This window comes from Amblyraja radiata, chromosome 29 (assembly GCF_010909765.2).
Source record: "Amblyraja radiata isolate CabotCenter1 chromosome 29, sAmbRad1.1.pri, whole genome shotgun sequence".
Taxonomy (NCBI): domain Eukaryota; kingdom Metazoa; phylum Chordata; class Chondrichthyes; order Rajiformes; family Rajidae; genus Amblyraja; species Amblyraja radiata.
The window spans coordinates 27,237,201-27,259,479 of NC_045984.1; the positions used below are offsets into that span (position 1 = coordinate 27,237,201).

Sequence of the window (22,279 nt, forward strand, 5' to 3'; positions counted from 1 at the left end):
CTATTAGGAAGGAGATGAGGAGGAATTTCTTTAGAGAGAGGGTGGTGAATCTGTGAAATTCTTTGCCCCAGAAGGCTGTGGAGGCCAAGTCAGTGGATACATTTAAGGCAGAGATAGATAGATTATTGATTAGTACAGGTGTCAGAGAATATGGGGAGAAGGGTGGAGAATGGGATTGGGAGGAAGAGACAGATCAGCCATGATTGAATGGCGGAGTGGACTTGATGGGCCAAATGGCCTAATTCTGCTCCTATCACTTATATCCGTGTGCCTATCTAAACGTGTGTGAAGCACCACTATTGTATCTGCCTCCACCACCACTCCTGGCAGCCCCGTTCAAGGCCCCCGCCATCCTTTGTGTGAAGCACAGCCCATCTCCATTAGACTTTGGCCCTCTCACCTTAAAGCTATGCCCTCTAGTTACGTCAAAATCTTGGTCAATAACTCTGAACACCCTTCAACCTCACTATGGAAAACGTTACCTCAGGACTTTTGATGAAGATTGAACGATGAACAAGAACGTTTAAACAATCCGAGCCCACTTTTATTTTTTTTTATTTTTTTTAAATTATTTTTATTAGAAGTACGGTAAATTACAATAACACACAACACATATATCTTGATACATTTTTTTGTACCGCTTCATTTTTTTTTAAGCTTTAAGAAAAAGATAGAAGTAAGGAAAGTAAAGAAGGTGCGCAAGAGTCGTGAAGTACAAGAGAGTGTTGGGAAAAGAAAGCCCCTTAGAAAAGAAGTTAGAGAAGGAAGTGAAGTAAGAAAGTAGACCCTAGAAAAGAAAGAAAAAGAAAGTAAGGACAATCGCTCTATTATAACAGTAAACTCCGCAGAAAGACTACCAACCAAGTCTGTTTTTGTTGTTTTACCTCCCATTGCCAGGTCCTGATACCATTTATTTATTTATTTATTTATAAAATTACTATTGCACCTCATGCTTTTAATAGGTCCATAAACGTAGACCACGTCTTTTGGAATTGGTTTGCTTTACCTGCTAAGAGGAATCTCATCTCTTCCAGATGTAATGTTTCAAACATATTTGATGTCCACATTTTTATTGTTGGTGTGGGCGCATTTTTCCAGAATTTAAGTATGAGCTTTTTTCCCATTATTAGCCCGTAATTGAGTAAATTCTTCTGATACACGTTTAATTCAGGGATACCTTCCGATATCCCAAAAATGATCCATTCTGGTTTTGGTACCAGTTTTATTTTAATTAATTTTGAAAAAATATCAAATATTCCATGCCAGAATTTTTGGATTTTTGTACAAAAAACAAAAGAATGCGCTATGGTAGCTTCTTGACACCCGAGCCCACTTTTAATTTGTGGGTTTAACTTCTATTGACGGGTTAGTATGAGAAACAATCAAATAATCTAATCTCACTATAGGTTTACTCCAGTCAGGAGTTACTACAAGGAGGGTGTAGCCAGGACACGTGGGCATGAGCGATAGGAAGAGGTTAAGCAGGCTGGGACTTTATTCCTCAAAGTGCAGGAGGCTGAGGGGTGATCTTATAGAGGTGTATACGATCATGAGCGCAATAGTCAGGGTTATTACACAGTCTTTTACCTAGAATAGGGAAATCGACAATAGACAATAGACAGTAGGTGCAGGAGTAGGCCATTCAGCCCTTCGATCCAGCACCGCCATTCAATGTGGTCATGGCTGATCATCCCCAATCAGTACCCCGTTTCTGCCTTCTCCCATTATCCCCTGACTCCGCTATTTTTAAGAGCCCTATCTAGCTCTCTCTTGAAAGCATCCAGAGAACCTGTCTCCACCGCCCTCTGAGGCAGAGAATTCCACAGACTCACCACTCTCTGTGAGAAAAAGTGTTTCCTCGTCTCCGTTCTAAATGGCTTGTTCCTTATTCTTAAACTGTGGCCCCTGGTTCTGGTCTCCCCCAACATCGTGAACATGTTTCCTGCCTCTAGCGTGTCCAAGCCCTTAACAATCTTGTATGTTTCAATGAGATGCCCTCTCATCCTTCTAAACTCCAGAGTGTACGAGACCAGCTGCTCCATTCTCTCAGCATCAAAAACCAGAGGACATCTATTTAAGATGAGAGGGGAAAGATTTAATAGGATCCCGAGGGTCAACTTTTTCCACACAGAGGATGGTCGGTGTATGGAACGAGCTGCCAGACGAGGTAGCTGGGGCAAGTATTGTATAGACACTAGGACAGGGGCATGGATAGGAAGGGTTTAGAAGGATATGGGCCAAATGCAGGCAGCTGGGACTAGTGTAGATAGGGCATGTTTGATCGGGCATGGAGGAGCTGGGCAGAAGGGTCTGTATCCATGCTGTATCAAGTTCAAGTTCAAGTGAGTTTATTGTCATGTGTCCCTGTATAGGACAATGAAATTCTTGCTTTGCTTAAGCACACAGAAAAATAGTAAGGCATTTACTACAGTACAGATAAATGTGTCCATATACCATGGACTCTATTAACGGAAGACCTGGCACCTAAATTATCCCCAAGGCTCACCTCCCCCACCCCCCTTCCCTCACCTCCCAACATTCTGCCTGTTGAGTCTGAAGGAGGGTCCCAACCCGAAACGTCACCTATTCCTTTTCACCAGAGATGCTGCCTGACCAGCTGAGTTACTCCAGCATTTTGTGTCTATCTGCGGTGTAAACACACAGCATCTGCAGTTCCTTCCTACACACTCTGCTGGGTTGTTGCTTGACTCCAGCTAATCGGCCCTGGATTCCTGACCCCACACGTTGTTCCTGCCCCCCGGCCGTCCTTGGCTCCGCCGGTCCTCACCTCGTCCATGTCAGTACAATAGCTCCCGTTGCCGGTGAGTCCGGTGGGGCACTGGCCGCACAGGAAGCCGCTGCCAGTCTCGGAGCACAGCACACCGGGGAAGCAGGGATTAGGGTCGCATTTTACCAGCGGGTAGACGGTGATCGGCGGCTGCTTCCCCTCCCGTTGGATGCCTGGAGGTTGGAACGAGAAAGAGGAGCTGAAATGTCAACTGGGGCTGAAACGTCAAAGGCTCCAGAGTCTTCACCCAGAACCACAGGTGCACGGTGGGCACAGCGGGTAGAACTGCTGCCTCACATCCCTAAGAGTCCCCCGTTCGAACCTGACTACAGGTACTGTCTGTGTGGACTTTGCACGCACGTTCTCCCTATGACCGTGTGGGTTTCTTCCAGGTGCACCGGATTCCTCCCACGGCCCAAAGACGTGCGGGTTTATTGGCCTCTGCGAATTGCCCCCCAGTGGGTAGGGAATGGATGTGAAAGTGGGATAACATAAAACTAGTGTGAGCAGCTGATCGATGGTCAGCATGGACTTGGCGGGCTGAAGGGCCTGTTTCCACCTTAGTTTTATCGTTTGAAAGATACAGCATGGAACCAGGCCAGGCCCGTCGACCCACCGAGTCCACGCCGACCATCGATCACATACAACAGTTCTATCCTACACACTAACGGGCTGAAATCTGCACGTCTTTGGAATGTGGGAAGAAACCCGGAGAAAACCCACGCGGTCACGGGGAGAACGTACAAACTCCGTACGGACAGCAGCCAAAGTCAGGATCAAACACAGCGACACTCCCTCACCAATGGTTATCTCCGGTGGCATTCCCACAGCCCCACCCCTCCCACACAACCCCTCCCTGAACCCCACCCCTCCCTGAACCCCACCCCTCCCACACTGCTGCACACCTCTACAGTACAATCAACCATCAGCTAAAATCAGGTGTTGAGATGCCCAGTGTGGGACTGGAACGAGGGACCTTCACGCCCCAAACTGTACACCTGACCAGACTGAGCAGACTCTCCCGTGTCCTGGCTCGGCACAAGTTCCTACCTCTCCAAACGCGCCGATAGTTTGTAGCGTTACATAGAAACATAGAAACATAGAAATTAGGTGCAGGAGTAGGCCATTCAATATGATCATGGCTGATCATCCAACTCAGTATCCCGTACCTGCCTTCTCTCCATACCCTCTGATCCCCTTAGCTACAAGGGCCACATCTAACTCCCTCTTAAATATAGCCAATGAACTGGCCTCGACTACCCTCTGGGGCAGGGAGTTCCAGAGATTCACCACTCTCTGTGTGAAAAAAGTTCTTCTCATCTCGGTTTTAAAGGATTTCCCCCTTATCCTTAAGCTGTGACCCCTTGTCCTGGACTTCCCTAACATCGGGAGCAATCTTCCTGCATCTAGCCTGTCCAACCCCTTAAGAAGTTACAGAGTTGTTGCTGAATGTCAGTGGGGTTTACTCACCACAGAAGTCACATTCTGCCAAGGTGTTCTTCAGAAAGATGGTCTCCTTTACCTGTGAGGCAATGGCAGCAGCGTTAGTGATGTGGCGGAGAACAATAGACATAAAAACTGTGACGACTGCCCATTAGATGGGGCCAGGGATGCAGTGGGTGTCACTTTTTTTTTTTTTTTTTTTTTAATTTTAAATTCTATTTTATTTTTAATATGTTTTATTATTTATTTATTTTTATGATACTGACTGTAAAGGGAAATTCATTTCGTTGTCTCTAATTGAGACAATGACAATAAATTTGAATACAATACAATACAATACTATTAAAGGGTTAAGGTTTGGGGTCTGGGGATGGGTAGGGGAGGGGGCACAGACTCGGGTTGGGGCGAGGATCCTTTACCTGTTGTTTGAGGAGCTCTTTAATCTCTGTCAGTTCCTGGTTTGTTAGCTTCATCTGAGAAAGCATTTGGTGGTTGAAATCTCCTAAAGACAGCGAAGAAAGCGAAGGGGTCACTCGTACTCCAAGCAATGGCAACAGCCAGCACCGTCACAGAGTCACGACACACAACCCCTCCCCCCCTCCTTGTATCACAGATTACTGATGGTAAAACTCAACGGGTGAGGCAGCATCTATGGAGCGAAGGAATGGGTGACGTTTCGACCCGAAACGTCACCCCTTCCTTCGCTCCATAGATGCTGCCTCACCCGCTGAGTTTCTCCAGCAGTTTTGTCTACCTTCGATTGTTCCAGCATCTGCAGTTCCTTCTTAAACTTTACTGATGGTAGTGTAGGTTTTGATTTATTTTTGCCACTTGTACCAAAGTCATAGAATCATAGTGTACGTAAACAGGCCCTTCAGCCCAACTTGCCCACACCGACCAGCATGTCCCATCTACACTAGTCCCACTTGCCTGCATTTGCCCATATCCCTCTAAACCTGTGCTATTAATGTACCTGTCTAAATGTTCCGTTAACATTGCGATAGTCCCTGCCTCAACTACCTCCTCCGGCAGCTCGTTCCATACACCCACCACCCTTTGCATGCAAAAAGTTACCCCTCAGATTCCTATAAAATCTTTCTCCCTTCTCCTTAAACCTATGCCCTCTGGTTCTCGATTCCCCCACGCTGGGCATCCACCCAATCTATTCCTCTCGTAATTTTAGAGTGAAATGCTTTGTTTTTGCAAGCTACCAAATAGATCAGACACAGTTTAGCTATTATCAAGCAACTGAATCATCCTATCAACAACTAGCTTTGGTCCTGACCAAAGATCCTATAGCGGTCCTGACCTCCCATCTACCTCATTGGAGATCCTCGGACTATCTTTAATCGGACTTTAATTGATGTTATCTTGCACTAAACTTCATTCCTTTTATCTGTACCCTGTAGATGTAAAATCATATATAATCTTTCGGCTAACTGTTCGGCACGCAGTAAAAAGTATTTTCACTGTACACGTGACAATAAACTAAACTAAACTTTTACTTTATTGTCACACGCAGAGAGACCTGCTGAGTTCCCACCACAGATGCTGCCTGACACACTGAGTTATTCACTGATGCTGCCTGACCCATTGAGTTCTTCCACAGATGCTGCCTGACCCGCTGAGTTCTTCCACAGATGCTGCCTGACTCATTGAGTTCTTCCACAGATGCTGCCTGACGCAATGAGTTCTTCCACAGATGCTGCCTGACTCATTGAGTTCTTCCACAGATGCTGCCTGACTCATTGAGTTCTTCCACAGATGCTGCCTGCCCCACTGAGGTCTTCCACAGATGCTGCCTGACCCACTGAGTTCTTCCACAGATGCTGCCTGATCCACTTTCTTCACAGATGCTGCCTGACCCATTGAATTCTTCCACAGATGCTGCCTGACCCATTAAGTTCTTCCACAGATGCTGCCTGACCCATTGAATTCTTCCACATATGCTACCTGACCCACTGAGTTCTTCCACAGATGCTGCCTGACCTGAGTTCTTCCACACATGCTGCCTGACCCATTGAGTTCTTCCACAGATGCTGCCTGAGTTCCTCCAGCACTTTGTGTTTTGCTCAAGATTCCAACATCTGCAGTTCCTTGTGTCTAAAAATAAGAAAGTTATTCACCAAAGAGCGAACGCGGGTCTCTACAGTATAGTCTCTTTACTATATAGTATTGTTATAGGTCTCTTGGTGTGAGGGGGATATTGACCTGGAACCTTCAAACAGAGGGGTATAATGGAGAATTTAACCACAGCGGGAAACACCCTGCAAAATACAAAACCACCCGCAAAATAAAAAGTGCTGGAGGAACTCAGCGGGTCAGGAAGCATCTGTGGAATGAATGGACAGACGAGGTTTCAGGTTTTGAACCCTTCTTCACGCCACATCGATCCGTCCGTCGCCTGCCCATTCCTTTCCACGGATGCTGCCTGACCCGCCAAGTTCCTTCGGCACTTTTGTGTTTTTGTTCAAGATCGCAGCATCTGCAGTCCCCCTTCTCTCTCCCCTCTCTCATTCTCTCTCTCCCGCTCTCTCTCGTCTCCATGTAGCGCTCTGACTATTTCTGGGCACCAGTTTTTTTTTCTGGGCGCTCCAGAAAAGTTTCAGAAAAAGTTTCAGGGAAACTTTCAGTAAAAGTTTCAGAAAACGTTTGCGCCATTCCGTGTGCTAGTTAGGACAGGGTCCCCCGCGTCTTGTCCTTTAAATGGTTGGGCAAAAAAAAGGGCAGGTTCGACACTAACTATCCAGAGCAACCGTGCACAATTGGAAAGAAAACTTTTCCCGTTTAATATCTTACTTATTGATCACCCATCTTACTTACCACCGGTCCGTTGGCAGGAGCTGGTCCGGTAACTGAGGTGCAAACTAAAGATGAGCAAGACGCTGCTGAGAATCATTTTGCCTTTGAGGGTTGTTGGAATAAACTCAAATCCCAGGCTGTGTGGGGGTAAACCAGGATCGCAGGCAGGCAGCCACCTTCTCTGTGTATCACCACCGCTCTTCTCTCTCTCTCTCACTCTCAACCCTTGCAGCTAATGTTTACTGTTCCTTAGCTCCCGGCGTTTTTAATCGCCCGATGGACCCTGCTGTGGAGTGACATCATGTGCTGGCGCTCCGACCCTGAATACCTTTTTAATCCCAAACAAAACACCAGCGCGCACGTTTGGTGCGTCTGAGACAGTGAGATAAATGTCCCCTTGTTTCCTGCCCCCCATCTCACCAGCCCCTTCTTCCTTCCTTTCGTTGCTGGCGCTCACATCTCTCTCCTTCTGGAAAACATTTAGGATTTCGTTTTATTTCCAATTTGCTTTAAAGTTTAAAAATGTTTGGTTTAAAAAAAAAATACAGCACCAGGAAGTTTATTCCTTGGATGAAGGGTGTTTTTTTTAATCGAGGTTTATAAGATCATGAGTGGAATAGATAAGGGTAAATGCACGAGTCTTTTACCCAGAGTAGGGGAATCAAGAACCAGTGGGTGGACAAAAATGCTGGAGAGAAACTCAGAGGGCGAGGCAGCATCTATGGAGCGAAGGAGTAGGTGACGTTTCGGGTCGAGACCCGGAAGGGTCTCGACCCGAAACGTCACCTATTCCTTCGCTCCATAGATGCTGCCTCACCCGCTGAGTTTCTCCAGCATTTTTGTCTGCCTTCGATTTTTCCAGCATCTGCAGTTCTTTTTCCAGCATTTTCCAGCATCTGCAATTCACCAGACTGATTCCTGGGATGTCAGGACTTTCATATGAAGAAAGACTGGATAGACTCAGCTTGTACTCGCTAGAATTTAGAAGATTGAAGGGGGATCTTATAGAAAGATTGTTCCCGATGTTGGGGAAGTCCAGGACAAGGGGTCACAGTTTAAGGATAAAGGGGAAATCTTTTAGGACCGAGACGAGAAAAATATTTTTCACAGAGAGGGTGAGGCCAGTTCATTGGCTATATTTAAGAGGGAGTTAGATGTGGCCCTTGTGGCTAAAGGGATCAGGGGGTATGGAGAGAAGGCAGGTACAGGATACTGAGTTTGATGATCAGCCAGGATCATATCGAATGGCGGTGCAGGCTCGAAGGGCCGAATGGCCTACTCCTGCACCTATTTACTATGTTTCTATGTCTATGTTTCTTGAACAAGAACCACAGGGTTTAAGGTGAGAGAGGGGGGGGGGGGGAGATTTAATAGGAATATGAGGGTTTTTTTTTTTTACAAATAGGGTGATGGGTGTATGGAACGAAATGTCAGAGGAGATAGTTGAGGCTGGGACTATCCCAATGTTCAGGAAACAGACAGGTACATGCACAGGACAGGTTTGGAGGGATATGGATTTACATGGATGTTGCCAGGACTAGCGGGTCTGAGCTACAGGGAGAGGTTGAGCAGGCTGGGATTCTATTCCCTGGAGTGCAGGAGGATGAGGGGTGATCTTATAGAGGTGTATAAAATCATGAGAGGAATAGATAAGGGCCAAACGCAGGCAGGTGGGATTAGTGTAGTTGTGACATGTGGGCCGAAGAGCCTGTTTCCACACTGTATAGTGTGACTCTAAGACTCTAAATGCAGGTCAATGTCGTTCCTCTAACCCTCTGTGTCAGGTCCCATGCATGTGGTCCACCTGCCCTGTGGAACAGCATCCCTCTGTGGAACAGCATCCCTATTCTCATCAGAACTGCCCCCTCCATCGACTCCTTTAAGCCTAGACTTAAAACCTATTTCTACTCGCAAGCGTTTCTTGAGGTCCTCTGAGGGAGCGCTGTCTGCATGTATTTATGTATGTATTGTTAGATCTATGTACCATTGTGTGTAGCACGTCAGTACCTCCACCAATGTAAAGCACTTTGGTCAACGAGAGTTGTTTTTAAATGTGCTATAGAAATAAAATGGACTTGACTTGACTTGCAGATGCAGAGGGAAGCTTGTCGCAGTGGTGCATGTTATGGATGGTGCAGATTGCAGGCACCATGCATTGGTGCTGGAGGGAATTACTGCAGCATTGGGTGTAGTTTACGCTGGACGGCATTCTGTCCCTTGGCTGGAGTTGGAGATGTACTTCAGGCATGAGTCTTTCATTATGCTCTCGGTCTACAGCATGCCTTGTAGTTAGGAAGGGTTTGGAAACCAGAGATGGGGAACTCATCGTTAACACCCTTGTGCCTCATTTATGTCTCCATTTCATCTCTAGCATTTCTACATCCATCTACCAAATAATCCCCCCCCCCCCCCCTCCACCAGTATCCACCTATCACTCACTGTGCTTTGACCCAGTCCCACCTCTTTTCCAGTTTAAACCCCCGCACTACAATCAGTGTGAATTAAGAAGGGTCCCAACTGGAACCGTTACCCATCCATGTCCTCTAGAGATACTCCCTGCCTCACTATATCCCCCTCCTGGGTCCCGTTTCCCAATGCACCAGTCTTGCCTCACCGTACCCCACTGTCACCTCCTCCTTGCCCCCTGCACTAATGTAATCCTCCTGGAAAGGCAAAGGGCATCGGCATCCTCCGCAGGCTACTTCCTAAGTTTATACTGTGGCGGCTCCCAATGGTCGTGCCATCATAGTGTCGAACCCCTCGGCACAGGAGTGGTTCAGTCCGGAGGCGGCCCTTAGCCAGAGGGTTTAAAGGCAGGGGTTTGGATGCCATCTTCCTCTCGTTTGGACTTCCCTACAACCGGGAGGAACATAATAAAAGGTGCCTCTCAAAACACTGTACATCGTGCCTCCTTTTGAGACCCACGCACTACAATACGTTCTAGAAGCAGGATTAGGCCATTCGGCCCATCAAGTCTACTCCGCCATTCAAATCGTGGCTGAGCTATCTTTACATCTCAACCCCATTCTCTCCATCACCCCTGACACCCCAATCAATTAATCAAGCATCTGTCAATCTCCAACTGGAAAATCCCCAATGACCATCTGTGGCAATGAATTCCACAGACACCACCATCTGACTAAAGAAATTTCTCCCCATCTTCATTCTAAAGGTACGTCCTTTTTTTCTGAGGCTGTGTCCTCTGCTCCTCTCTGCCTTCACTCTATCCAGGTCTTTCTGTAATCGATAAGTTTCAATGAGGTCCCCTCTCGTCCTTCTAAACTCCAGCGAGTGCAGGCCCAGTGCCGTCAGACGCTCATCATATGTTAACCCAATCATTCCTGGGATCAATCTCGTAAACCTCCTCTGGACCCACTCCAACACCAGCACATCCTTCCTCAGACTAAGGGGCCCCATTTCCCTCACTACCAGCTCTCCACACAGACTACTGATTCAGTCGTAGAGTCAGGGCAGTGGGTGGGAGACACTGGGAGTTCAGACGTACATCAGTGAGACCAAGCGCAGACCGGGCGATCGTTTCGCTGAACACCTAAGCTCAGTCCGCCTTGGCCAACAAGATCTCCCTGTTGCCGAACATTTTAACTCCCGTTCCCATTCCCAAACTGACCTTTCCGCCCTGGGACTCCTCCACTGTCAGAAGTGTTCAAGATGATGAAAGGAATATTGGAGGAACAGCGCCTCATATTTCGCTTGGACAGCTTACAACCCAAGGGTATGAATATTGATTTCTCTAATTCCAAGTAACCCTTGCAACCCCCCCCCCCCCCCCCCCCCCCTCATCATACTAGTTCCGCAGCACGCATCCATATATTACTTCGTTATCATCTCTCCTACACTCAACAACGGACCATTGTGGGCTCCACCTTGCCCTGGTCATCGGTGCCGGCTCTGATTTGTTCTGAACCTTTTCATACCTCTAGTTTCCCTCTCCCCTGGCTCAGTCTGAAGAAGGGTTCTGACCTGAAACGTCACCTATTCCTTTGCTCCAGAGATCCTGCCAGGCCCGCTGAGTTACTCCAGAATTTTGAGTCTATCCTATGCTTTTGCTTTGCCCATGTTTAACCTACAGCTCTGACCCACAAAGCTGAAACATAGAAAATAGGTGCAGGAGGAGGCCATTCGGCCATTCGAGCCAGCACCACCATTCATTGTGATCATGGCTGATCGTCCCCAATCAATAACCCGTGCCTGCCTTCTCCCCATATCCCTTGACTCCACTAGCCCCTAGAGCTCTATCGAACTCTCTCTTAAATCCATCCAGTGACTTGGCCTCCACTGCCCTCTGTGGCAGGGAATTCCACAAATTCACAACTCTCTGGGTGAAAACGTTTTTTCTCACCTCAATCTTAAATGGCCTTCCCTTTATTCTAAGACTGTGTGGCCCCTGGTTCTGGATGAGCAGTCCTGAACTACTACAGACCTCATTGGAGACCCTCGGACTATCTTCGATCGGACTTTACTGGACTTTACCTTGCACAAAACGTTATTCACATTATTCCCTTCATCATGTATCTGTACACTGTGGATGCCTCGACTGTAATCGTGTATTGTCTTTCTGCTGACTGGTTAGCACGCAACAAAATCTTTTCACTGTACCTCGATGCACGTGACAATAAACTAAACGCAACTCAACTCGGCGTAAGATTTGATGCAATGTGGGCCAAGACAGGGGGGGGGACATAGAAACATAGAAAATAGGTGCAGGAGTAGGCCATTCGGCCCTTCGAGCCATTCAATATGATCATGGCTGATCATCCAAAATCAGTACCCCGTTCCGGCTTTTTCCCCATATCCCTTGATTCCGTGAGGCATAAGAGCTAAATCTAACTCTCTTGAAAACATCCAGTGAATTGGCCTCCAATGCCTTCTGCAGTAGAGGATTCCCACAGAGACTCACAACTCTCTGGGTGAAAAAGGTTTTTCCTCAGCTCAGTCCTAAATGGCCAACGCCTTATTCTTAAACTGTGACCCATGGTTCTGGACTCCCCCAACATCGGGAACATTTTTCCTGTATTTACCAAGTCCTGGACTGGAGAGGAACGGATATATTTAATATCTGAAGCAATTTGAACGCAGGAGGAAGAGGATGGTGCAATGGATTGGAAAGTGGAGGTGAATCTAATGCTTCTAGCGCATCTGCGAAACCTTTCTGAAACCTAGTCTGCCTCAGTCCATGCCAGAGATTCCTGAGTGTTTAGCTGGGAGCTTGGCTGCTTTGCCCAGCGCCTCTTGGCCAATGCCTCGATCAGTTAATGAAGTTTCCAGAAACCTGAGGAATTTTCTGGAAGGAGTTTGCAGAGAGCGTCGAAGGACCCAGAATGGCCACAACGCGTGGGCTCTGTGTCTCTGACGTGCCCGCGAGACCGATAATTCCCAGGGCAGGAAGAGCCTGAAATTCCCCCTATCCGCTCGGCCAGTGGCGGGACCAAGCCGTAAACAGTCGGCAGCTGAATCCCCAAATCCCTCCGTACAGCCACAGTCCAATTAACCCCATGCAGCGGGTAGTTTATAACCCAATGGCATCAACAGTAACACCCCCTCTTATTCCCCCTCCACACCCCCAATGTTCACCACTATCCTAGTCAGAGTGACCCAGCATGGAAACAGGCCCTTCGACCCAACTTGCCCACACCAACCAACATGCCCCATCTATACTAGTCCCACCTGCCTGCATTTGGCCCATATCCTTCTAGATCCATCCTATCTAAATGTTTCTTAAACGTTGCGATAGTACCTGCCTCAACTACCACCTCCGGCAGCTCGTTCCAGACACTTATACCCACCATTTGTGTAAAAATGTTACCCCTTCAGGATCTTTTTAAATCTGTCTCGACTCACCTTTGACCTGTGTTCTCTGGTCCTCGATTCCCCTGTTCTGGGCAAATGACTGTGCGTCTACCCGATCTATTCCTCTCGTCATTTTGTACACAAATCCAGACCCCCGCCCCCCCCCTTTCCACCTATATACCTCCCTCTAACTTCACATTTCAATCCCCTTCTCTCCGTATCTGACACCCTTTTGTCTCCTTTACTTCTCTGGACTTTGTCTCCACATCTGTCAACCGACCAACCCTCCTCACCTCTATCCACCTATCACTTAACCAGAGGTTGACCCTGCCCCCACCGCTTTTCCAGCTCTCTCCCTCTGAATATCCAAATGTTTCTTAAATGTTGCAAACTTAATGGACTGAATGGCCTAATTCCACTCTTATAACTTACCAAATTATGAACTAACTTGGAGTTTCAGGTCAGAACCCTTCTTTAGACGGAGAGGCAGGGGCGAGGGAAACTAGAGGTATGAAAATCAGAGCCGGCAACCATGACCAGGGAAAGGTGGAGCCCACAATGGTCCATTGTTGGCTGTGGTAGAGGTGATATATGGATGCAAACAGCGAAACTAGCAGGACGACCAAGGTGGTTGAGGACCTTTCCAGTCTGAAAAGGTCCTGACCTGAAACATCTCCGGTCCTTTTTCCCCAGAGATGCTGCCTAACCAGCAGAGCTTCTCCAACACTAAAACCATCTATGTGTCTGCCTTTGGTATAAACCAGCATCTGAAGTTCCTTGTTTCTACTGATTGAAGGGTTTGGGCGGAGAGTGGGGGGGGGGGGGGCAGCAAGGAGATGTCCAGGGACATGGATGGTTTTGGTGGTCTACCAGGGTGCAGGGAGGGGATTAATAATGCAGGTACAAACATCTACAGTTCAGGTTTGGGGAGATATGGGCCGGGCAGAGGCAGGTGGATGTAGCTTGATTAAACAACTTGGATGGCACGGACAGGTTGGGCCGAAGGGCCTGTTTCCATGATAAGGGCATCACAAGAATGAAGCACTAGGAACGGATCATATATCAGCAATGGAGCACGATACAGAGACAGGTCAAGGTTCGGGAGGGAGGGGTCAGTGGGGGATCTGGGGTTGGCAAAGGGTTCGGGAGGACGTCTTAGTTTTCAGAGATACAGCGCCCAAACAGGCCCTTGGGCCCAACCTGCCCACACAAGCCAATATGTCCCAGCTACACTAGTCACACCTGCCTGCGTTTGGTCCATATCCCTCCAAACCTGTCCTATCCATGTACCTGTCTACCTGTTTCTTAAACGTTGGGATAGTCCCAGCCTCAACTACCTCCTCTGGCAGCTTGTTGTTTAAGAATGAACTGCAGATGCTGGAAAATCGAAGGTACACAAAAATGCTGGAGAAACTCAGCGGGTGCAGCAGCATCTATGGAGCGAAGGAAATGGGCAACGTTTCGGGCCGAAACCCTTCTTCAGACCGCTTGTTCCGTACACCCACCACCCTTTGTGTGCAAAAGTTACCCCTCAGATTCCTATTAAATCTTAAAAATAAAAATTACTACATTTATTCCTCTCATAATTTCATCCACGTCAGGGTGAGATTTTTGGCGGCAGGGTCAGGGAGGGGTCAGGGTCAGATCTGGAGGTCAGGGAGGGCTCGAGTTTAGAGAAGCTTCAGGAATCACAGTCTCTCTCTCTCTCTCTGACCCTTAGTTACTTTAGCTAGATAGTTTAGTTTATTGTCACAGATACCAAGGTACAGTGAGGAGTTTTTTGCTGCCTGCTATCCCGTCTGCAGATTTTTTTTTTAAACTACGCACGATTTCAATCCATGCTCTGGGTCAAGGGAAGAGTCAGCAGTGTTCTATTGTCATGTGTCCCAGATAGGACAATGAAATTCTTGCTTGCTGCAGCACAACACAATATGTACACAGAGTACATAACGGGTGAAAAAATAAAGGTCGAGTCAGAGATAGGGAGAGTTTGGGTTTAGAAAAGCTCCGTGGGTCAAGAAGGGGCCAGCACGCAAAATCCCATCTGCAAGAAATTAGTGGATTTAAAAAAAAACTCAGATGAAAGTCCCAGACACAACACAGCCTAACAGATGACTCACCCACTGCCTGTGTCACATCAACAGCTTTACCATCAGCTCAGTCCAATTAAAACACTGCGCAATTTAAGTTGTTTCAAAGCGCGTCTCCATTTCCTGAGCCCTGCTGCAGAATATCGGGTTCAGCCCTTAGAACATCCCGGGCTTTGTTGGTGACAATGGCTATTTAGAGGTGCGAATGCCAAATTTGACCCAAAAGCCTCTAAACATGTCCTATCCATGCTTCTTAAACATTGCAGCAGCACCTACCTCAACTGCCTCGTTCCATACACCCACCACCCTTTGTGTAAAGAAGTTACCCCTCATGTTCCCAATTAATTATCCCCCCTCACCTTAAGCCAATGTCCTCTGGTTCACGATTCACCTACTCTGGGTAAAAGACTCTGTGCGTCTACCCGATCAATATCTCTCATGACTTTGCACTCCTCTATAAGATCACCCCTCATTCTCCTGTGCTGCTAGGTATTTAAGTCCTAGCCCCAAATTATTTTGATGAAAGCAAATTGCAAATAAAATCAAATTATTAATATTTTCGAGAATGAAAGAAATTGAAGCATGATTGTGGTTTAAGAGGTGCCTTCCAAGTGAGGAGGTCGGCAGTAATGAAGGGGAGGGGGGGGGGGGGGGGTGGTGAGATGGGGCAGGCAACGTGTGGAGATTTCACTGTCCCAGACACACTAACGTGCGTGTAACAGCCTTTAACAGCGAGCTCCAGGTGTGATAGTGCCAGGCTTCTCAGGATGCTTGTAGCCCCGGCACAAGTGTAGTTTTACTGTTATCATGGACTCAGTGTATCCCTCGGTTCCCAACTAGTGTCGATGGGGCATGCTGGCCAGTATTGGCAAGTTGGGCCAAATAGCCTGTTTCCATGCTGTAAGGCTCTATGACTAAGTCTACTCTGCCATTCGATCATGGCTGGTCTATCCCCATAATGTCCGACACCCTCCATTAAGCCTCCAACAAAGGCCTACACAATCTCACCAAATCTTCCCCACTTTTGTGGTTCAACCCCTTTATACAAACGGCCCACATGGCGCCTGTGGTAGCAGCTTGCGAGATCTTTGTGTTTGCTTTCAACCAAACACTAAAATCCTTTTGAACGCAAATATTTACTAGTTCCTTTGCATGCGAATATCCTCACATTTTCGCACATTATCCTCCATCTGCTGTTCACACTCTCTATATCCATTTGCATCTTCCTCATGTCTCTCAGATTTTCATCATCGGCTAACTTGGGCTTATTGTGCAATGTATTTTCCGCTATTTACACTGTGAATAACTGAGGGCCCATCACTAATCCTTGTGGTATCCATTCGAACACAGAAGACGTAAACCAAGTCCAGATGATGTTACAAAATCCTCCTCACAACCATCTAGGAGTAGTGTCGATATTTAGAGTGCTGTTCCACAAACTAGGGTTGCACGGACCGATATAGTTATACTCACAGAAGCATCTGTATCGGTATGATGCATGGATAGGGTATGTTGAGAAGGATATGGGCCAAACGCAGTGTAGATGGGGCATTTTGGTAGGCATGGGCAAATGAGGCCAATGTCCTGTTTCCACGCTGAATTACTATCTCGGACAACAACAGCTAGGAGGCATTTATGCAGACACACGATCAGGCTGAGATTTGAGGGGAGAGTTTAGTTTAGTTTAGAGATACAGCACAGAATCAGGCCCTTCGGCCCACCGGCCATCGCTGACCAGCGATCCCCGCACATTAACATTATCCTACACCCACTACGAGAGACGATTTTTACATTTACCAAGCCAATCAACCTACAAACCTGCATGCCTTTGGAGTGTGGGAGGAAACCGAAGATCTCAAAGAAAACCCACGCAGGTCACGGGGAGAACATACAAACTCCGCACAGACAGCACCCGTAGTCAGGATCAAACCCGGGTCTCCGGCACTGCATTCGCTTTAAGGCAGCATCTCTACCACTGCGCCACCGTGACCGTCATTGCTGCCAAACTCTGCACAGACAGCACCCGTGCCCAGGATCGACCCCGGGTCTCTGGCGCTGTGAGGCAACAGCTCTACCGCTGCGCTACTGTGCAGCCCAAATTGTATTCATGTATTGCCTTTCCTTTGAATGGATAGGACACAAACAAAAGCTTCTCACTGTACCTCAGTACACGTGACAATAATAGACTGAACTAAACACACATTGAGAGTGTCAAGGATTACAGGCTACAATGGGTTTCAAAGCAATGTTTGATCGCATCGCTGTCAACAACAGATTCTTTCCCAGCAAGCCCAAGCATTGTATGTCCTCTTGGAACAGAGGGTCGATGGACAATGGTTATTTATTACCACATGTACAGACACACGGTGACATTCTGTTTTTGCGTAGAGTTATTAAACATACTTACTAATGCCATACTTACGCACAATCCTTGATAAGTACAAAATGCAAAGGAATAGTCTACTGAGACCGCATGCAAGAGTCGCCAGGTTTTGGCACCATTTTCAAAGTCCAGTCCGGGTCTCGTGGAGCGGCACCCGATCCAGGCGAGCTCCAGGCTGCTGCAGGGCCTCCAGCCATCGCCTCCGTCCAGATCCTCCAGTGAAGGTCAGCAGTGGGTGCGCCTGTGCCCACGGTCACGGTCATAGATGTCAGACCAGCACCTTCTGAGAGTGAACCCATGGAAACACACCGAAAGTGCAGTGAATTGAGGGGTATGGATCATGTACCGGCAGCTGAGATCTGTTTGCTCAGGCATTATGTTCGGCACATACATTGCGGGCCGATGGATCCCCTTACTGTGTTCCGTGTTTGCTCCATGCTAACGATACAGACTGGGGCATGTACTCCACACATACCTTTCACACAAAGGGCGGTGGGTGTATGGAACAAGCTGTAACATAGGAGGTAACATAGAAACATAGCCAAACATGTTTCTATGTTTGGTAACATAGAAACATAGAAAATAGGTGCAGGAGTAGGCCATTCGACCCTTCGAGCCTGCACCGCCATTCATTATGATCATGGCTGATCATCCAACTCAGTATCCCTGTACCTGCCTTCTCTCCATACCCCCTGATACCTTTAGCCACAAGGGCCACATCTAACTCCCTCTTAAATATAGCCAATGAACTGGCCTCAACTACCTTCTGTGGCAGAGAATTCCACAGATTCACCACTCTCTGTGTAAAAAATGATTTTCTCATCTCGGTCCTAAGAGACTTCCCCCTTATCCTTGAACTGTGACCCCTTGTTCTGGACTTCCCCAACATCGGGAATAATCTTCCTGCATCTATCCTGTCCAACCCCTTAAGAATTTTGTAAGTTTCTATAAGACCCCCCCTCAATCTCCTAAATTCTAGCGAGTACAAGCCGAGTCTATCCAGTCTTTCTTCATATGAAAGTCCTGCCATCCCAGGAATCAGTCTGGTGAACCTTCTCTGTACGCCCTCTATGGCAAGAATGCCTTTGAGGCAGGGAATACCCCAACGTTTAAGAAACAATTAGACAGATACAGGGATAGGACAGATTCGGAGGGATATGGGCCAAACGCAGTTAGATGGAACGTGTAGCTGGGACCAGTGTGGGCAAGTTGGGCTGATAGATCAATACAGCGTGGAAACAGACCGATGACTATGACTATGACTCCACCCGCGCTTCCTGAAGTCGATAACAAACTTCTTCGATTCCCTGACATTGAAAGAGAGGTTGTTTTCTTGACACCAAGTTAGTCTTTTCCCGATTATTTTTCATGCTACTAATTCGCTGGTGATGTTGATGGTACTTCCTAGCACTATACAATACTAATGAGAAGCTCCCTCTGAAGACAGTCTGCCAACCTGTAACACAGCACTCATCCCTAACTTTAACTAACTGTCTATTCGTACTGGAAACAAGGAACCGCAGGTGCTGGTTTACCAAAAGTAGGCGCAGCGTGCTGGAGTAACTCAGCCGGTCAGACGGCATCCCACGAGGTTCATCAAGTGGTGAATCTCTGGAACTCTCTGCCACAGAAGGTAGTTGAGGCCAGTTCATTGGCTATATTTAAGAGGGAGTTAGATGTGGCCCTTGTGGCTAAAGGGATCAGGGGGTATGGAGAGAAGGCAGGTACGGGATACTGAGTTGGATGATCAGTCATGATCATATTGAATGGCGGTGCAGGCTCGAAGGGCCGAATGGCCTACTCCTGCACCTATTTTCTATGTATCTATGTATCAATTCTTGGGAGTAGAATTAGGCCATTTGGCTCATCGAGTCTATTCCGTCATTCAATCATGTCTGATCTATCTTTCCCTCTCAACCCCATTCTCCTGCCTTCTCCCCGTAACCCCCACTACTCAAGAATCTATCAATCTATACTTTTCTTCTTGTTAAAGAAGGAACTGCAGATGCTGGAAAATCGAAGGTACACAAAAATGCTGGAGAAACTCAGCAGGTGCGGCAGCATCTATGGAGCGAAGGAAATGGGCAACGTTTCGGGCCGAAACGTTGCCTATTTCCTTCGCTCCATAGATGCTGCTGCACCCGCTGAGTTTCTCCAGCATTTTTGTGTACCTTATACTTTTCTTCTTCTTCTTCTTCCTTGTCCACCTTCCATGTTTCAAATGTTGACCTCGCTGTCATCGTCCGTCTTGAGAAGGACGCAAGCCTCCGGCGACAATCAGTGGGAGCCATCACTCGTTGCAATAGATGATGGTGGTAGCAGAATTAGCTCGGGATACTTTCAGTTCCCAGCCCCGTGATGTGGGCGCTTCTGCTATGGGGCCAAATATACACTTCAAAAATATCCATTGACTTGGCCTCCACAGCCGAACGTGGATAGGCGGGATTTCAGGTCGCCTAAAATCTTCTTCAGATTGCTGAAACAATGCCTGTCCATGTTCCCCTGGGATGCTGCCCGACCCGCTGAGCTCTTCCAGCACCCTGTGACTTCGCTAACCACACTCATTTGTTACCCCAACTTCTTTTTTTATTGTATAAATTTTTATTAGAGGCATCTGCATATCATAATTCAAACCAGTACAGACTTTGTTTAACGGTTACATATTAAATACCCAGGTTTCCCGGGACCCAGTTACCAAAGTAGCTGGGATCCTCCTTTATCAGTTACCTATTAACATTGCCTCTAATTATTTATTTCTATTTATAGATAGAAAAAAAAATAAAGAAAGAAAGAAAGAAATTAGAAAAATAGAATAAATTATCAATAATACAACTTGGGAGATAGGTTCGTAGGTCAGGGAACATAACTGTTCATCGAGTCCTGGGTTCAGGCTTCAGTCCGGCCTCCGTGCCGGTCCTGATCTACCCCTTCAAGTAATCTATAAATGGAGACCATATTCTAATGAATAATTCTGGTTTGTCAATTAAGACATATCTAATTTTTTCCAAATGCAAGATCTCCGACATCTCCATAATCCACATCTTGATTGTGGGGGTTGTTGGGTTTTTCCAAAATTTTATTATCAATTTTTACCCCAACTTCTGTGAGTGTTTGTTTTATTCAGCGGCCTTTTATTTGACCATGAGGAAAATGGTATTTGAAGATCAAGGCTTCAAACCCGGCACAAAGTTCGTGGTTTACTGGGCCGAGGTTTTCCTGCCCTTCTTGTCATTATTTTCTTGTGTCGTGGACTACTAACAGGTACGTCAATACACTGACAAGAGATACCGCCTGTCTGGCAGCACAAAATCCTTCAGATACATTCAAGCTGGGACGGCAAAATGGTGGTAGAGTTGCTGCCTCATCGCACCAGAGACCCGGGTTCGATCCTGACTACAGGTGCTGGCTGTATGACATGGAGAGGAAAAGACTACAAAAAGTAGTAAACACTGCCCAGTCCATCATCGGCGCTGACCTTCCTTCCATCGAGGGGATTTATCGCAGTCACTGCCTCAAAAAGGCAGGCAGTATCATCAAAGACCCACACCATCATGGCCACACATCTCCCTGCTAGCTTCAGGTAGAAGGTACAGGAGCCTGAAGACTGCAACAACCAGGTTCAGGAATAGCTACTTCCCCACAGCCATCAGGCTATTAAACCTGGCTCAGACAAAACTGATTATTAATAACCCATTATCTGTTATTTGCACTTTATCAGTTTATTTATTCATGTGTGTATATATTTATATTATGGTATATGGACACACTGATCTGTTTTGTAGTCAATGCCTACTATGTTCTGTGTGCTGAAGCAAAGCAAGAATTTCATTGTCCTATACAGGGACACATGACAATAAACTCACTTGAACTTGAACTTAGAAACAGGCCCTTTGGCGCCCCGAATCCACTCGTTCTATCCTACATACTAGGGACAGGTTAAAATGTACAGAAGCCAATTAACCGACAAACCTGCACGTCTTTGGGATGTGGGAAGAGACTGGGAGAATGTGCAAACTCCACACAGACAGCAGCCGAGGTCAGGATCGAACCTGGGTCTCTGGCGCTGTGAGGCAGCAGCTCTGCCCACTGTGCCTCTGTGATGCCCTCTTGACATTGCCTTAGTGTGGGACCTGGCGGTGACTATAGCATTCCACCTGAGCCCTAACCAGTAATTTCTACAGGATAAGTATAACTTGTATTCTGCATCTGTGTTATTAAAGCACAAGATCCCACGAACCTCTTTGACAGCCTTCTCAACCTATTCTGCCACCTTCACCGATTTGAGTACATACGCCTCCAGCTCACTGTTCTTGGCAACTATTTTAAAACCGTACCATTTAGTTTATTTTGCTCCTCAACTTCCTTCTGACTGATATAAATCGCTTCACACTTTCCTGCATTTGAATTCTTGTGCCATCTGTCGTTTCGCCAGTCTATTTGATCATCTCCATTGTTTACTACGAGTTTCATGTCACCTGTCAAATTTGAAATTATGCCTTGTGTACCGAGTGCAGTTATTCATTTATAAATCAGAAGAGACGCGATTCCTAATGGTGACTCTGGGGAACACAATTGTGCATCTCTCTCTGTCTGAAAAACAACCGCCCACCACCGCTCCAGCTTCTGATCCACAGCCAATTCTGAATCCACCCTGCCACTGCCCGTATAATATTATGAGCTCGAATTTTGCTCATGTCTGCTCTGTTATTTTAACAAAGGCCTTTAGAAAGTCCAAGCACGGAACATCAATAAACTGCGAGAGAGAGAGAGAAAGAGAGAAGGAAAAAAAGGTTAAAAAAAGACAAGTGGCTGGCTATTAACGGAGACCAAGGTCAAAGCATTTCCCAGCAGACTGCTGTACAAATCCAGCTCTAATTTCCAGAGCAGAAACAAACTAAAAACATACTACATTCCATTCCATGCCCATGACATACTGTCAGGAGGAAGTGAGTAAGAAGTGCAGGT

At 47.0% G+C, this 22,279-nt stretch overlaps 1 protein-coding gene across 2 annotated transcripts in view; it reads right to left on the reverse strand.

The window, feature by feature from the left end:
• LOC116989530 (cartilage oligomeric matrix protein) overlaps positions 1-7,372 on the reverse strand; it is a 28,967-nt gene extending 21,595 nt beyond the window's left edge. Inside the window, exons 1-4 of one of the 2 annotated variants that reach the window (XM_033047001.1) lie at positions 7,055-7,372; positions 4,651-4,733; positions 4,259-4,310; positions 2,789-2,961 (exon numbers count right to left, since the gene is read on the reverse strand). In XM_033047001.1, coding sequence (XP_032902892.1) covers positions 2,789-2,961; positions 4,259-4,310; positions 4,651-4,733; positions 7,055-7,130 — 384 coding nt within the window. In that variant the 5' untranslated portion in view covers positions 7,131-7,372. Of the gene's footprint in view, positions 1-2,788; positions 2,962-4,258; positions 4,311-4,650; positions 4,734-6,220; positions 6,243-7,054 lie in introns of those variants that run through there. The other variant, XM_033047002.1, reaches the window with a different exon arrangement.
• Positions 7,373-22,279: the final 14,907 nt, after the last annotated feature.